The sequence below is a fragment of the Antedon bifida genome, chromosome 4 (assembly GCF_963402885.1).
Source record: "Antedon bifida chromosome 4, ecAntBifi1.1, whole genome shotgun sequence".
Classification (NCBI taxonomy): domain Eukaryota; kingdom Metazoa; phylum Echinodermata; class Crinoidea; order Comatulida; family Antedonidae; genus Antedon; species Antedon bifida.
The window spans coordinates 14,320,226-14,338,874 of NC_136229.1; the positions used below are offsets into that span (position 1 = coordinate 14,320,226).

The 18,649-nt window shown below is 32.9% G+C and overlaps 2 protein-coding genes across 4 annotated transcripts in view; one reads left to right on the forward strand and one right to left on the reverse strand.

The window, feature by feature from the left end:
- The window catches only part of LOC144840164 (hydroxyacid-oxoacid transhydrogenase, mitochondrial-like), a 41,525-nt gene extending 40,245 nt beyond the window's left edge, over positions 1–1,280 (reverse strand). Inside the window, exon 1 of one of the 2 annotated variants that reach the window (XM_078695877.1) lies at positions 1,127–1,280. In XM_078695877.1, the coding sequence (XP_078552003.1) occupies positions 1,127–1,185 (59 nt within the window). In that variant the 5' untranslated portion in view covers positions 1,186–1,280. The remainder of the gene's footprint in view (positions 1–1,126) is intronic. The other variant, XM_078695878.1, reaches the window with a different exon arrangement.
- Positions 1,272–18,085, forward strand: LOC144840162 (uncharacterized). 2 transcript variants are annotated; one of them, XM_078695872.1, is made up of 12 exons: positions 1,272–1,308; positions 5,173–5,273; positions 5,428–5,571; positions 6,032–6,184; positions 7,720–7,887; positions 8,816–8,911; positions 10,254–10,451; positions 11,601–11,765; positions 12,481–12,607; positions 14,590–14,732; positions 16,695–16,833; positions 17,188–18,085. In XM_078695872.1, exons 1-12 carry the CDS (start codon positions 1,287–1,289, stop codon positions 17,298–17,300), a joined length of 1,569 nt encoding a protein of 522 aa, XP_078551998.1. In that variant the 5' UTR covers positions 1,272–1,286; the 3' UTR covers positions 17,301–18,085. The 2 variants fall into 2 exon arrangements, with proteins under 2 accessions (XP_078551998.1, XP_078552000.1); XM_078695874.1 differs by lacking the exon at positions 1,272–1,308 and adding an exon at positions 2,077–2,193.
- Positions 18,086–18,649: the final 564 nt, after the last annotated feature.

Sequence of the window (18,649 nt, forward strand, 5' to 3'; positions counted from 1 at the left end):
ATTTTATGAAGACAGTAATCTTTGAATATTGCGCCTTTTTCACTGTGGCTTTTCACAGAGAAAACCGTAAAATTACCGTAATATCACCTTCTGTGTGAATGGCTCTAGACCGGCAATAATACCGGCTTGCTTACTGGGATATTGCCACAATTCTATGTGAAAAGGGCTATAGATTGGTAGACTTCCCTTGAGGGTTTTGTAGTAACCATGTCCGTTATCTTTCGCAGTGTGTTTGGTGCTGTCCTAATAAATTCCTGGTCACTTTTTTTTCATTACCATGGGGCTTACATTTCCCCGGATGAATACCTATGTATTCTGTTATTGTTATATTTTTAACGTTGTTTATAGACGCTGGACACTTGTTTTTTTGTAAAATGTAAAAACAATGCATTACTATAGAGAATCGCTGTACAAACTAAACGCGCACGCGTATAGAGCGTGCATGGAGCGCACAGCCAGAGCCGTTCCGAAATTCAATGGATTAAAGCTATTTTTGTTGTTTAAAATCATGTTTGCAGTAACTTTATAATTTTATTATTATTTTAACAAAAACCTTTAAACAAATTGATTGTTTTGATATTATTATTAAATTGGATAGTTAAAGCCTTTCGAATGTTATACATTTTTAAAACAAGGGACTCAACTACATACTCTACATAGGAATAGTTGGACACAAACATGGCTTCTACTCTATTCAAAGTCGCAACTCTTTTATATGGCTCTGGACATTGTAAGAGCCATATATATGAAGAGTTACGACTTTGAAGATTAGAAGCCATTTTTCAGTCTGGAGTACGCCCTCTAGCCTTTGGTTTACAGCTCACTGGTACGAAATAAACAAAGTTTTCCAAGTAATAAATTGAATATAAAATTACGTTTTTTTAGTAATTTATTTTATACATTATATCAAAATTATCAATATCAATAAAATACGGATGTTAAACACCTTTAAAAACTTGATAAATACCAATATGAATTTGGTCTAAAGTGAGACGTTTCCGCCCACAAATCGGGTGAGATGTTGCGGCCCAAAAGTCCGAATCCACTTGGATTATTTTAATCGTCCCCCGGACCCGGACAGAATCGTCTCAGGGCCGAATCGTCCCGGATTCGGATCTGTACTTACCCTGCACTATCTAATATTTTCATAAGAGTTTGAACAGATTTTCTCGCAGCAGAGCTCATTGTGAATGACGGTGTACTAGCTAGGCCTAGCTACTACCACTACCAAAAAAACTTATTGCAACACAATCTCCTCTTCGTCAATTTGCGTTCACACACTCGTGATGTATGATCTGATCAAAGATAGTGGGTAACGGGACGATTCGGCCTAGCCTTGAGACGATTTGGCCCTGGTACGATTCGGCCCGGGACTATTCGACCCGGGACGATTCGGCCTTATATTTATAAGCATAAAATAAGCTTTTTTCCCCAAACTTTATTTTCAGAGAGACGATAGGGTAGTACTACTAGGAATAAAGATGCAATAAAGCAAACATTTCGAAAACATTGTCGAAAATGATCATTTTTTAGTTACGCGAACGATGTAAACAAGTTACGCCCTCTGTTGGCCGCTTGGCGAATACACGAAATAGACAAGTAAAGGTAGGTTTTCGAAGTAATATATTATATTGAATATAAAATTACGTTTTTATAGTAATTTATTATATATATTATATCAACATTGTCAATATCAATAAAATACGGATTGTTAAACACCTTTAAAAACTTGATAAATACGAAATAAAAAAACAAAGTTTTCGAAGTAATAAATTGAATATAAAATTACGTTTTTTTAGTAATTTATTTATATATATTATATCAACATTCAATATCAATAAAATACGGATACCAGCGAAAATGAATAAAGTGAGACGTTTCGGCCCACTAAGTGAGATGTTTCGGCCCAAAAGTGGGCCGAATCGTCCCACCAAAAGTGGGCCGAATCGTCTCACTCTCAGGGCCGGATCGTCCTGGTGGATTCTTCGGTCTTTAATGATTGGCTGTTAAAAATAGCTCATTTCGTAATCAGTATATAAACTGTCATGTTGAATGAGTTTATTTTCAGTCGTGACTGTTATTACCTCCTGTAGTAATGTATAAAATCGTGTTAACTACAACATTTTCTCAATCTATACAGTTAAAGAGTAGACCTAGAGGTCTACATAGCATAAATCTACATAAACATGTCAGGTAAGTTGCTTTTATTCGCTGACTTTCTGTCTGTCTAGGCCTAGGCTAGCTACTAGGCTGTATGCTAGGTTAGGGAACCTACTTTACCTAATACTAATAGTAATACTTACTAGGCCTAGTAGGCCTACTATACTATAGTAACTCGGCATGGTTCAGGGACGATTCGGCCCTGAGACGATTCGGCCCGGGACTATTCGGCCCACTTTTGGTGGGACGATTCGGCCCACTTTTGGGCCGAAACATCCCACTTTGTGGGCCGAAACGTCTCACTTTAGACCAAATTCATATTCATTTTTTTTTTATTTATCAAGTTTTTAAAGGTGTTTCACAATCCGTATTTTATTGATATTGACAAAGTTGATATAATGTATATAATAAATTACTAAAAAAACGTAATTTTATATTCAATTTATTACTTCGAAAACCTTGTTTATTTCGTGCATTCGCCAAGCGGCCAACAGAGGGCGTAACTTTATTTACATCGCGCGCGTGACTAAAAAATGATTATTTTCGACAATGTTTTCAAAATGTTTGCTTTATTGCATCTTTATCCCTAGTAGTGCTACCCCATAGTCTCTCTGAAAATAAAGTTTGGGGAAAAAAGCTTATTTTATGCTTATAAATGCATATCAAAGCCGATAAATGTAAGTGTGCCGAATCGTCTCAGGGCCGAATCGTCCCGGGCCGAATAGTCCCGGGCCGAATCGTCCCAGGGCCGAATCGTCCCGGGCCGAATCGTCTCAGGGCCGAATCGTCCCGTTACCAACTCACCGTACACCACTCTAAATGAGTGGTGCAAGAGGCAGGTGGGTATGACTACGGCAATTTAATCGAGCATTATTCTTTTTCAATTTATGTTTATGACCCCTAGTGAATTATGCACTTGTCAATTGTATGACCCACTATACGACCCCCGGGAGAGGTGCGTCATTTGTCTGATGTGCGTCATACCATTGAATACCATGACGCACCAGTGCGTCAAAAATGTGACTTACCTTTAGGTGACCATGACGCACCCATTTTGACGCACTGTGACCATGTTGTTTATGATAAGGTGGGTGGTAAAGTGACGGACATTGACACACCTTGTTCATTGATGTGACGTACCATCTAGGTTTTTTGACGCACCCCTGCGTCAGTAATTATTTGTAAATGACGCACCCATGACGCACCTCTCCCGGGGGTCGTATAGTGGGTCATACAATTGACAAGTGCATTAGCTCGGCCTAGGCCCACTAGCCTAGTACTAGTAGTACTAAGGAATGCCCTAGGCCTACTATTAACGGTTCAGGGACGATTCGGCCCTGAGACGATTCGGCCCGGGACTATTTGGCCCACTTTTGGTGAGACGATTCGGCCCACTTTTGGGCCGAATCGTCACACTTTGTGGGCCGAAACGTCTCACTTTAGACCAAATTCATATTCATTTTTTTTGGTATTTACCCAGTTTTTAAAGGTGTTTAACAATCCGTATTTATTGATATTGACAATCTTGATATAATATATATAATAAATTACTAAAAAAACGTAATTTTATATTAAATTTATTACTTCGAAAACCTTGTATTTCGTGCATTCGCCAAGCGACCAACAGAGGGCGTAACTTGTTTACATCGTTCGCGTTACTAAAAAATGATCATTTTCGACAATGTTTTCAAAATGTTTGCTTTATTGCATCTTTATCCCTAGTAGTACTACCCCATAGTCTCTCTGAAAATAAAGTTTGGGGAAAAAAGCTTATTTTATGCTTATAATGCATATCTAAGCCGATAAATTTAAGTGTGCCGAATCGTCCCAGGGCCGAATCGTCCCGGGCCGAATCGTCTCAGGGCCGAATCGTCCCGTTACCCTATTAACTAGGCCTACCAGGGGCCTCCTACTATCTACGTACTGGATATGGTAGCTACTGTAGGGTCCTCCTAAATACCAAGACCTGTCAATTTAAAGTGTTAATTTAACCAGGGAAGAGTTAAATTATATATAGAAATATGATACAGTATATAGACTTCTAATAGCATTTCCAACAATAAAACCTCAATTTTAGTACGATTGCAGACAGTCTTCAATTTACAAAATTAATTGCGCTGGGTTCGCTAACCGGATATGTAAACAATTCAACGCATTAACCGCATCCATCTGTCTGCTGGGTTCCCTGATCTCTAGCTGGAAGTCACGCGAGGCTGGCCACCACCGATGTCTTGCATGTGAGTCAAGTGAACCGCAGATGATTGATAGATGATAAGGAAAATAGGCCTACTTTCGTTAGTCATAACAATCGTAATCGTTGTGTAGTTTGTACTTCAGTTCATATAAATTCACTAAATTCTAATAATTCAGCATATCGACATTCAATCTTGGTAGTTTTCAAAATATTATTTCGTTATTTTTTTTTCATCATAAAATATTTTGAAAGCGGGACAATTCAAGGGTTGAGCGGGACAGAGCATCAAAAAAGCGAGACAATCCCACTGAACCGGGACAGTTGGAATCTATGACATACTAGTTGACACAATACGGACATTTGTGACGCAATGTATGCATCAACTCAGTTCATGTCGCGAACGCGAAGCTTGTCGATTATTTAACCCAACCAGGAAATACCGGGCACCTACTTGGTGATACCGGGCCCTACTGGGCATAGATTAGTGACCTCCATGAATGTGGGATGGTTTTGGCCAGTGGGATAAAATCAAATGATTCTTAATTTTTTACATGTTTGAAATATTATTAATTAACAATCATACCTGTATGTTTAAATGGAGCCTTATACTACTACTGTTTCGCACTTCCTTGTATTTTATGTCCAAAGATGTATTTTATTGTGGATAGCACTTTTATGAAGATAATCACAAATAAATCCTTTAAATTGTTGTCATTTTTCTCACACATACATTCGCATACCCCATGTTGAATTTGTTCGTTTCTATAAAGTGCCAAAAAAAACATCTTACATTTTGTTTTTGCAATTGCACCCAACAGGTTCAAAAGAGGCATGTGCAAGATCTGGGCAACTTGACATAAATGTGAAGCTTTCAAAATCAGGACGAACATCTAATTTTCAGTTACCATCTCATAAAACTGTAAGTTCATTTTAAATAATTATACTATAAAACTGCTCAAAATATTATATTTTATAGTATAAAAGTGTAGTAATTTTAGAATGCACAGATTTACCAAGTTTAAAAAGCAATATAATCTATACATTTCTATCAATATACAATTTCACATTTCCAGATTGAAGATGTATGTAAAAAGGTTGCTGAAGAGGAAAAGGTTTCAACAAAGCAGATAATTATTAAATACACTGGCAAGATTTTAAACCGATTTCATACCCTTAGCTTTCTTGGAGTTAGACCTGAAACTGTTTTAAAAGCAGAGGTAAGTTTTTACAGACACTGAAAAGTGAACCTTTAAAGCTAGCTATTTGCAAGTATGGTCCTTTTTTATTTGATGATCAAAGTATTTAAAATGAAATACAGTATTACAGTTTTTAATCCTTTTAAAGCTGTTTTAAACTATTTTAATCTCCTGAATCCTATTCAATTTTAATACCTTGTCATTTTTACACCGTGTTTCATAACTTATATTTTTTTGTGCAATTATGTGTGTGTACATAATATATTTTATTGTATATCTATTTATTATTTTACTAATAATTGTCAATCTTCAAGAAGAATTTCTGTTGTTATTTTATGATGATGATGGACAAATAAAGCATTTCAGTATTCAGTATTCAGTACTGTTATTTGAAATTATCTATTTATTAGCTGTTTTTTGTAAAATGGTTTACTGTTTTCAGACCTCAACATTTTATATTGCTTTTCTATATTTTTTAAAGGTTGTTTCAATAAAAAAATACAATATTTATATTGAGAAAGAATGTGGTTATACTTTCCCAATGGGTATTGAAAATATCAGCACCATTCAGGATGTGAAGAATATGTTGACAGAAAGACTGGAAGTTGATTCATCAAGTAATATAGAAATGAAGGTCAGTTGTAACAATTCATTATGACTAATAAACACAAAAATGTGCCAACTTGGTTCCCAAAATTGGAAGTACTGTTAAGATTCAACATTTTCATTTGATTGGTTGATTTCCACTGATTATAAGATTTTAAAAAAAATGTTTGCAGTGGTTTTTAAAATGTAAAAGCATCCACTCCATAGTAATCAATGGTTAAGATCTCAAGGAAATGGTATAGTCCACAATACATGTGCAGAGTGCAGGAGCCTAGACAGAGAGAGGTGGTCGGCGTCCACCTGATGCCCATGCCCTTCTGAAGGAAGTTTTGAATTCATATAATGAATTATTATAATACAAAAATAAGCAGAAATCAAAACTCGGAAAATAAAAATAATTTATATTCTACTACATCATGCCATTGGCTTGATTTTTATCATGGTTAAAACTGTGTGTGTGAATAGTTATTGAGTAAGGCCTACAGTACAAATAAATTGGTTTTGTATCATGTTTTAGCTGCTAGCTAAGTATCTTGCTGTTGTTAGGGTCGACGTTCTTTACCTGTTGGGCCTTGGTTGGCTTATCACTTGCTTTTTTAATCGCATTGTTTTAAACTAAATGAAGCATTCAACACAGAACGGTAAACTGTAAATGTTAAACATTGTGCCCTATTATTTATATCTATCGTTAATACACGTAATAAATAAAATACAAAAAGACGTAGACAGTCCTCCTACTAAACTACGCTATCTGATGATTTGGGAAATCCCGAACAAAAAAATGTTTGGGGGTAGAATTTTTTTTTTTCTGGAAAAAAAAATCCACCCTGGTGTTTTGATCGGAAACAAGCTATTTTTTTTATTTTGGCCTGTATAATTCTGGAAAAGGCTCTAAATAGGGTGTCAGTTGACTGTAAATCCCGAACAAAGAAATGTTTGCGGGTAGAATTTTTTTTTTTCTGGAAAAAAAAATCCACCCTGGTGTTTTGATCGGAAACAAGCTATTTTTTTATTTTGGCCTGTATAATTCTGGAAAAGGCTCTAAATAGGGTGTCAGTTGACTGTAAATCCCGAACAAAGAAATGTTTGCGGGTAGAATTTTGTTTTTTTCTGGAAAAAAAATCCACCCGGGCGTTTTGATCGGAAACAAGCTATTTTTTTATTTTGCCCTGTATAATTCTGGAAAAGGCTCTAAATAGGGTGTCAGTTGACTGTAAATCCCGAACAAAGAAATGTTTGTGGGTAGAATTTTGTTTTTTTCTGGAAAAAAAATCCACCTGGGCGTTTTGATCGGAAACAAGCTATTATTTTGGCCTGATCTATAATTCTGGGAAAGGCTCTAAATAGAGTGTCAGTTGACTGTAAACTTTACTTTCAAATTTGTATTTGTTTTGTCTTACACAGTATTTATTTGATTTTTATCATTTATCATTATTTTTAAAAGATTTCATGAGCAACATTTTATTGTACATGAAGAAAAAAAACTTACTTTTGTTTTCATTTTTTAACCATATACTTTTTACCTTTTCCAAACCTGGAATTAATGTTTTCTCAATTATAAAGTTGAATGGTAAGAAGATAATAGGAAAGGATACATTAACAGCATCTTCAGTGGGATTAGATGAGGAATCATTGCTTAAAGTGAAAGTTGTTGAACGAGTAGAAGAAGAAGCAGCAACACCCAAAAAAGCTGATGAACTTGAGGAAAAACTAGATGAAGCTGCTCTTCAAGTATGTTTAAAGTCTTAAAGTTAACAGAGTTCTTAATTGGTCTTAAATTATCCTTTGCTTAAAATAGAATAGTACTTTTAATAATCCTAATTCATAATCCCTATTCAGTTTTGATGACAAGATCCCTATCTTCACACGATCACTATCTTTTAATATTTCAGTACAGAGCAGGTCGAGTATCATTCTCAATTATAAATAAGATTTGAATGGAAGTCTTAACAATTGGCAATGATGCTTACACTGAGAAAAGTAGTAACAGGCCTGAGGTCCATCAGGAGATGACAATTTGATCGACTTCATCCACCACTGCTAGAACCATTCTTACAAATTTTAATACATTATTCTTATTTCGATCACTATTTTGTTTCTCTGTTATAGCATAGTAGTCCAGTAAAGATAAGTAAAAAAATAAGGTGAACCTAGAAGAAATTGCAACAGATTTTTTTTTTTTTTTGTCTGGTAAATATAGTTCATTTCCAAAGTTTACCAAATTCAGACATCAGGAAGTGGGTTAATTGGCATAAATTCATAATTCATCCCTCTGTTTCTTTGCATGTGCAGAGCGTTACAAAGATGTTGCAAATTTGCTCCTTAGGACGTTTTCTTTAACTACCGATTACTCCACTATTTTTTTTCTGTCTTAAAACGCAATCGTTTTTTAAATGATGGCAACTTAATAGATTTAATAGATTCCCACTGCATTCAAAGTTTCTATTCCATTTTTCTGACATTTTCTGTCAAGGAAGTTGAATACTGCTTGTCGAAAAATTAAATACTGTAATTAGTAGTTTGGCAAGTTTGAAAATTACTTTATAACCTTTACAACCCCTTTTGAGTTCTGTTGATGTGTAAGCAGTATCTTTAACTGATGGTTCTTCATCCTTGTTGCCATATCTATCAAATTGCAATGCTTTTTTTGTCTGAACAGGAGCTTTTGAGTAGCTTTGTTGTGGAAGATGGTAAAAAAGTTGAAGTTGTGTTCTCCTTCGACACCACTGGTAGTATGTCAGCATGCCTTGATCAGGTCAGTCATTGTTTATTCAAATTCGATTTATTATATATATTTTTTACAATTGACAAGACAGTATACAATATATACTCTTTATTCGGTTTATGCATTCAATCATGCATATAACCTTATTGATTCTGTCAGAATCTTTATTTATTCTTTCCTTAGCATTATTTTGTCCATCAATTATATTGATATCAGTTTCATCTAGCTAAGTCAATTTTTTTTCCTTATGGCTAGGAATCGATGTGGTTATGTTTTCACAGTGCGCAATCAAAAATGATGATGTTTACGCACAATTTAACGAAATCACATTTGTAATCATATCTTTACAAGCATGAATCACAATTAAACAAAATTTGGTACTCATAAATTTCAGGTCATATTTAATCATATGGCAATACAATTACGTGCGTAGCACATATAACACATGTGTACTCGCGCTTAAAATTTTCAAAATTGTCAAAATCTATTTTCGATGAAATTAGAGTATGTTTCAGGCAATTATAAGTGTTTAAAAAATTAACATGAGTGCGCAAATTTTTGCACGCGCGTTAAACGTTAATACGCACTATTTTTGCCCGATTTCTGTATTACAACCTTTCTTTAATAATATCATGATTCACTTTTCAACTCAAAATTACGTTATACGAGCACGTCAAAAGTTACAGGCTACACACATGTAAGTTAACAAAATGGTGAAAATAATAAAAATAATAAAGATCGTCAGAATGCTCAGGAACACCTATTTTTCATTTCATTTTCTTGAAGTGTATGTATCATATGTATGACTTGTTATGAAATTAAGAGAACAAAAGTTGATTAAGTCATCATTAATTGCATATTAAATTGAAAAAAAATTAAATTATGACATTTTCTTAGACCGAAATAATAAACTTAACTTTTTTCTTAAAATGTTCATATATTAAAGTTAAAAGTATATACTTTGAGAGTGCATCATTTTTCAAACTGTTTAATAGTAAAAAAATATGATTCATTGCGGTATGTAATAATGTATTGTGGTTACTGCATAGTAAATACACAGAGGAATCTTTCTTCAACTTTTAGTCAATTGTGTATGGCTTGGTGGTCTGTGCTCGTGTCTATAGCATTCAAGAGATCGAGTGAACCCCTTAATGCTAAAATAAATTCTAATTAAAATAACTTTATTATCTATCTTTACTGTTTATAATAGATAATAGATGTAATTATGTTGACTGATTGTTTTATCCATCTTATCTGCATTAAAACCCTAATAAGTTGTATCGAAATGTTCTTAAGCCACTCTGTTATTGCCACCCACTGTTTTTATTTTCTGTAGTCATATTATTGTTTTATGTATTTTCTAATACTATAGGTTCGTTCTAAAGTTGAAGAAACTACAAGTCGTCTTCTACGAGACATTTCCAATATTAGGATCGGAATAATGGCGCATGGTGATTACTGTGACCATCATAATTACGTGTTGAGGATGTGTGATCTGACTGACAATCGTGAAGAGCTAATTCGATTCATTAATGATGTCCCATCAACAGGTGGTGGGGATTCCCCAGAGGTTATTAATTGTTTATAATTTGATATATAATTGTTATGGTCAGCAACAAGTGATGTGTGTAACACTCATCATTGTGACTTTAGGCTATGGACAATTTGACCATTCATTCCATTGTAGGAACAGAGAATCATATTCAAATTATTTTTATGTGCCCTAAATCATACTGTGTGAATGGTACAGTAGGAACATGTACTGTAAATGTGAAAGTACATGATACAGCCATTAACTAACATCAATAATAAGCTCATTTATTTTTATTCACAGAGTTACAAATAAAACTAGATTTGAACTCGTCACTTTGACGAGTTCGGGTTATTTGCACAAACGCAACATGCACCACATACATTATATGAACGCCGACAATTATTATGCCATCCTATGACATGAATTAAATATGTTTACAGTGTTGAATTGTACCTATTTTGTGTCATAAAGCATAATAGTATTTACAGAATACTCTGTATATGTTATATACAGTGTAGCAAAGATGAAATTACGAGACCCATTTTTTAATCAAAATGAATGAAATCTACTACAGGTGGTATGAAAAACAAAAATCAATTGCAAAAACCATTTTTCCATGCTTTGTACGAGCTGTGCGCACAAACGTGTGGGCAAAACGCAAAAAAAGGATCAAATTTTGAAATGCTCAAAATGACCTGAAATGTACACAATTTTTCGCATTTTTAAATTTCAAATACACGTACTCGCTTAATTTTTTGCATAGCACGCCATTTTTATCATGTCAAAAGTTGCTCCATATTATGAAATACAATTTCGAATAATTTTGTGCTCAGAATTTATGAGCAACCATAAAATTTCATAAAATCTGCGCGACTCTAACATCATATTACACAGTTTTCTGCACATACAGTTTAAGGTCAATCTCACAAAGTTATACAATGATATAATAATAATAATAAAAATTAGAGATACATGTGCAATAAAATTCTGGGAAAGAAATAAGAACAAGATAGAAAAAAAAAAAGAAGATCCTGACAATAACAAGGGGTTATCCGCCAAGTGCGGATAACCAATAAAATGTAAGAAGTGTTTGTGTATCCAAATGTAAGTAAATTTGAACATACAGTAAGTCATTATCAAGTATTAATACATTTTTACAATATTGTTTTTTAACATTTTCTTTAGTGTTATGAGTGGGTGTTGAAGAAAGCTCAAGACCTAAGCTGGACTGAGGGATCTGCCCGAGCCCTTGTGATGATAGGCGACGATAAACCACATCCTCCATCATACACAGATCAATGTGTTAACTGGCATACAGAACTTGATAGACTCAGAGATATGAATGTCAAGGTAAACATTTCTAATACTAATTTGTTATGGCAACTTCAGGTAGACAATTTTGATTCAATTCATGCATTTTAGCTTTAAATTATATCCAGCTATTTTTTAGTATTTTAATTTTGTGTCTTGTTACTAATACTTCTTTATCCTATTAGGATAAACAAGTATTAGGATTACAAGCGCACAATTCCAGAGGGATAGTTGAAAACACAGAAAGAAAATACATAACCTTATAACACAAAATGTCTATGGATTTTTATATTCGAAAAATATTTATTGATATCGTCAAAGTATTTAATATTTCTGTAGCTTTTATAAAACATTTTTACCTATTTTTATGCAAGCATAATCAACATGACTTGTTGTATTGTACAGTATGAGTGTTCTCATCTGTGAAATTGTGTTTTTGTTAAATAATCATGAACCCTAAACCATATGATGCAAAATCATAGCCAGAGAATATGCTGGCAGTTTCACATGGTACCCAGCTAAATTCTTGGTTGATTTTGAAGTGGAATTACAAAGTAAATAATTAATATTATATGTCAAAAAAACCTGATCCATATTCTTCATTTTAATAGCCCTTATAACACACAGTATCTTTATACATTATAACGCAATATGAATTATTAACGTGCATGCTTAGTTTTAAAGAATTATAGAATGCCGATTTTTCCTGCAATACTGTATGTTGCCATTAATATTTTGACCTATTTTTTATCAGGTGTATGGTGTCCAAGCTATGCATAATACAGGATCAAACTTGTTTTATGAGGAACTTGCAGAAAAGACATCTGGTACCTATCTCAGATTTACACAGTTTAGTTATATAACAGACATGTTCCTAGCAGGTAAGATTTTAGACATAAAAATAAGAAAATAATTGTCAATCTATGGTACCCATAATCCATAGTAAGAAAATTAATAGATACATGGGAATCTTATTTAAAATGTATTCAGGCTTTGAAATATCTACTAATAGGTAATTAATATTGCATACTACAGCAGTTTTTTTTGAAAACTGAATGAGAGAATAAAACAAATAAAAAGTTTAAAAGATGAAAAAAAAATCTGCATTTGAAAACAAATTAAGAAAACAAAAATCAGAAAATATAAATATTTAAAAACACCTGTGTAATTATACACTATAAAATATTAGTTACTGCTGCAACCATCAATCTTCTTTTGTAGACCAATGCTCTATTTAAAATATACTTCACAATTGGATTTAAAAAATACAATACAATAATGAATCCATTAGGCTCAGTCCATTTCTTATTTTTCTATTTTAACAAACAAATTTGTAATTTAATAGTGATATTTTTACAGTATGTGCAGAGGCTGTCACATTTCATTGTTCCTGTTGATAACTATACCACATTACATGTTGTTTTGCATTTTAATGACAAATTTTCATAGGCATATGTCCAAACCTATTGCCAATTTAATGGCTATGTAATATAGATGCTACTTTCAGCCTGTCGACAAATACCCATCATGCAATATGCAGTTTAATTTTGCATTTAAAACAAAATAGGTAGCAAGAACTCTATGTCAACTAACGACCAAACAATCTTGGGCCTAGCAAGGCTAAAAGCCTAGGCCTATCCTAATACTAACAGGCCTAGGCCTGTGTATATGTTTATTCTCGCGTTGATAAATAATTAGCTGGCAAGCAGAAAATACCTCATTGAAATGTACTGACAGTATAGAACAATAAACATCTGGCAGTTAATGGGTTAAATGCCTTTTATCTAAATTTGCATCTCTCCAAAAATGTCCTTCTATGGCGAAACCAGTCATAACAATAAATCTTGCCGGCGAAAGTAAATTCCTCTCAAAACAAGGATTTGCCAGGTTCAATAATATCGTTCGATTTCGAAAAGGCTTTTGATAGCATCTCCCTCCCATTCATTTATTAATAAAGTTCTTAAAGAATTAAATTTTGGTCCATGTATTAATAAACTGAATAAATGTTTTCTATAAAGGCGCAAAATCATCAATCGTAATAAATGGTATCATCTCCGAAAAGATATATGAGAAACTGTGTCAAATGAAACATTTAGTTGTACAAATTACATTAAATTAAGGTGGTTTCAGTACAGAATCATCCATAGGATTTGGGGACTAAATCACTTTTATTTAAAATCGGTAAAACGGAAACCCATTATTGTACCTTCTGTAATGAAAGTGAGGAAACACTAGAATACATTTTCTACTCGTGTCGTGTCACTTTCACATTCTGGAATGACATTTTAACATGGTTAAAGAATATATGTAACTTAAATATTATTAGATGGTTCTCGAATACACAGTATTTTTAGTGTAAAAAACTGGCGATTTTAAAATGTACGTACTGCAGGACTATAATACATGTCGTTTACAGGAATGAATAAATAGACACGGTAATTCGTATGTAGTCAACTAAAATTAGCAACCTGGGAATTACTTCCGAAAGAGAAGTTTTAACAAACCAATTTGTGTTTTGTATGTAACATGTTGCTTCTCTATTGTTAGTCAAATGATACTATTGTTAGTTGAAAGGCTGGTTACATAACCATTACACGAAATTTGCACACACACTTGTAGTGAAATTAGCATAAATCACACACAGCATTAAGACACACACAAATATATATATTTTTCCGTAGAAATCTTATGTAGGAGAATTTTAAAGTAGTAGGAGGTATGCACTCTCGGAGTGACTTTCTAGTTTATTTAAGTGGTGAATAAAGGTGGCTTTGCCACATGAAAATAAAAAAAAAAAGAATTGCAAAATGAAATAATTCTGCATTGTGAAATAATAATAATATTGACTATTGATTGATTTCAGTTTGCTACCGTGAGTCGTCAGATGAGCAACTTCAAGCGTATTGTGAGGAAGTAAAGAATGATGGTAGAATGACTGACGAACTCAGTACAATGTTTGTTAAGCTTGAGGAGAAGCCAGCAGCGTCCTTAGAAAAAGAAACACAGGTATAAAATATTGTATAAATAGTTAATGTATAAGAGTTGAATGGGGAAAATGTTTAATGAGGTGAAAGAAAGATTGAAAGCCTAAATAAATTCCTATCATTTGATTGGACGATTATGGGTCACATGACATGCAATAGTATACAAATAATGAATGTTTATGAGTGTAATGGTACAAATAATGGCATGAGGTGAATGATGAAAGGTTATATATCAACGAGGCAACAGCCGAGTTGATATTTAACTATTCATCATTCTAGGCCTTTCATCATACTAGTAACTAGGCCTAGCTAGGCCTAGGCTGAAGAGACAGCAATACCAAACTTCGACAGGCAACTGAAACTCATCTAGGTTAATTATGTTTTTTCCAACGATTCCCACATCTTGTAGAAATGTTCCCATTAATTAATCAAAATCCTAAAAACGATCTAAAGTTAATTTAAATGCCTTTTTGAATGTAATGCGCGATTTACCGTATTTTGCCCTTGCGTAAATTTATATATAGATACAAGATGCTGAATTGTGTTTATTCAGAATCAGAAATAATGAAAGCTATCAATACTGTCTTATATCTTTGACGCTTACACATTTATAACAGTAAAATTAAGGAAACCACACCTAGGTTTCAGGTCTTGAGACGTGAAATAAAATAATATTATAACATGGAAAAATACATTGCGGCAGTTAATTGCAGAGAAAATTTATTTTTTATAAGATGGCATCCCTTAGAAAACTGAAACTTTTTAGTTTGTTTATAATGTAACTTTGCTCTGTTGTCAGAATTTGTTATCATTTTATTAATTATTTTTAATTTTTAAAATGTAACCATGTTTATTATTTATTACTTTGTATTATCAATATATACATAAATATACAAATACAACCAAAACAAAGGCAAGACAACAGATGGCGCTGTTGTATTTCACAGTAATTTGTACACTAGATTTTTTTTCATCCTCGAAATGTTTTTTTATTCCGTACCAATCAAATGACAGGAATTTATTTAGGTGTTATATAATACGCACTATCGAACGGTCGTTCAATAGTACTTGTTTCTGTGTACGAAAAAAAAAAATCTTTGGAAATTTTTTTTTTTTCTATTGCTTTTGAAATACAACAGCGCCACCTACTGTGTACTTCCGCCGTGATCATTGAATGGAACTGGTTTCATGATGGAAGTACATTTTTGAGGAAATGTACTAAATTTAGACCAAAAAAAGGCATTTAAATTAGCTTTAGATCGTTTATATGATATGCTGAGAACATCTCTACAATATGTGGAATCATTTGAAGAAACAGAATTAGCCTAGATGAGTTCCAGTTGCCTGTCGAAGTTTCGTAATGGAATTACTGATTTCCTTGCCTAGCTAGGCCTATTATGTTAGTATTAGGCTAGGCCTATTTGCTTTAGTCTTGCTAGGATGCTAGGATTGTTTGGTTGTTAACATAATTAACACTACAGTAGCTGTGTTTATAAAATCCAAATAAATATAATATTTAATATGTTATTAAAAACCAAATGTTACTGTTTCTATGAATGTGAATCAAATCTAGGCCTACATTTTATTCAATCTGATTTAAATGACAGGAATCGGATGAATCTATTTAGATGTTGTATAAAACAAATAATTAATGTTTTATATTCATGTAATGGTACAAATAATGGCATTTGGTGAATGCCATTAGTTGTACCATTACACTCATAAACATTCATTATTTGTATATTATTCAACAAATAAAAAACGTTAATTTTGGCACATATTACAAACAATAGCAAGGATGTTATAATATATATTTAAAACATTTTAAGTTGGAAATTACAAAAATCATTTGTATACTGACACATTATAAGGACACAAGCAACCAAATGTTTTTGACATTTCATTTCAAGAAGCATCCAAAATGTAGCTAAGCTACGACTATTGCACAGCCATTTCAATGATTATTTGTTTTGTCTTTCTTTAGGAGGGTGAAAGATATCTTGCTCAGCCATGGTGGGATCCAAGTCTTGATAAAGGTAGCATTCAATATACATATAACAAGGAGAACGATAAATGGTCGTCATATAATGCCAGAACGAACACCAACATGTTTTCTCGTAGAGGTAAGTAAAAAAAAAACAGTTTTAGCTTGAGTTAACAATAATGTTTATTGCAATTGACTCATACTAGATATTGCAAATTTAATAACATGTCCTTCCCTTGTTATGCAGTCAGTTTCCTCGCACTTATTTTAACTGTTAACCATTGCAACTCACTTTTGTTTGCTTTCCAGCATACTATACCTCTAACTAATTTTCTGCAATTTCCTTCTATGGTATTTCAATTAGATTAAATTAGAGGGTTACCTGATCATCCTCATGGTGTACTTTATCATCTAGAAGATACCTGACTTCTCCTAAAAACTAAACTAAAATATTAATTGACTAAGATACAACAATTTTTTCTATACTCAACAGCTTCTCATACTGAACCCAAACGAGAAAGAAGGTTTCTGTCTTTTCGAAAAAGTAAGCGTAACACCAAAACATCATCACGGTCAAAATCTCAAGATAAATGTGGCATCATGTAAGCTAATGATTCCAGGAATAAGGTCACAATTGACATTGTGAAGCCAGAATATCAATATTATACAAAGATGACATTGAATTTGAGTCAGATTTGCTTGTGGGCAAATTAAAAAACATTTTGCATGAATCCGAGCTTTTTTGTTTAATTAAAATTGGCATTCAAGAGAAGCAATAAAAAACAGGGTTTCGGACAGAGGGTCATAGGAAGCTGGTGACTTATACAAATTGAGGGGTTGCCATTGAAAAGTCTCGTAAACTCTTGTACATTTAGGCAAGGGGAAGGGGAGATGGTACTCAATCTAGTACTGTATTATGTAATAGTATTATATGTATGATTAGTGTAAATCCTCTCGTGTATGAATTTGATATTATAGAAGAGTATTCAATTAAATTTTTTTTATTTTCGGAACCAAAAACGAACTATAACTATTTTAAACAAATAATTATAATCTTATTTAGAATGATTGTTTCTTCAACTTTGTAACAATAAAGTATTTTAAACATTGTGTTATGCAATAAGAGAATATATAAATGGTAACATAGGCAAACAAGTTTTGAGTAATCTATTATTATAGATAAACTTCTTTCATGATAAACTATAATTACAGTAGAGGTGGAGTAGAATATATTTTCTGCTAAACAAGTGTTTTAATTCTAATACAGCCTGATTTCATGTTTTTTTCCAAAGTATATTATATGGAAGTATATCTTTTATAACAAATGCATGTGTTAACATTTACATGTTATTATTATAGAAACAAATAAAGGTTGTGTTTTATGTTATTAACTGTTTGTATTGTAATCCTTTTTTAATTTTTGAAATGATATTCTATTGCTAAAATTATTTGTACATACAACTAAAATGTTTTGGTAATTTGCTTTTGGATTTATGTACATATATATTCATTTCGAAACGGTGCATTTTTGTTGTGAATACTATTAGCATTTTGCAAAGCACGCTCGTTGAGCTTGTGCACTCTTTGTGTTCATAATCAGTGTATCATGTGAATACCCTATCATGTCCCGCATACCTGGCTCAGCCTATATATTGTGCCAGTTCTGCGGTACATTTCATTTCGAAACCTGAGCTGCACTGACGAGATCTAATAAGTACTGTCTGCAGATTGGATATATATATATATATATATGTATTTATAAACCATACTGTAAATTATAGAAACAGTGCTCATATTCGGAACATGATCTCATAATCGCGTCGAGCATAGCTCATTGGCGAAAGTTCCGTATTTTTTAGTTGTATGAAAATATGTCTCTGGCGGGATTCGAACCTGCAACCTCTCGCTTACAGTATTAAAATCCAAAGGCAAAATACTGAAAAATGATAATGCTG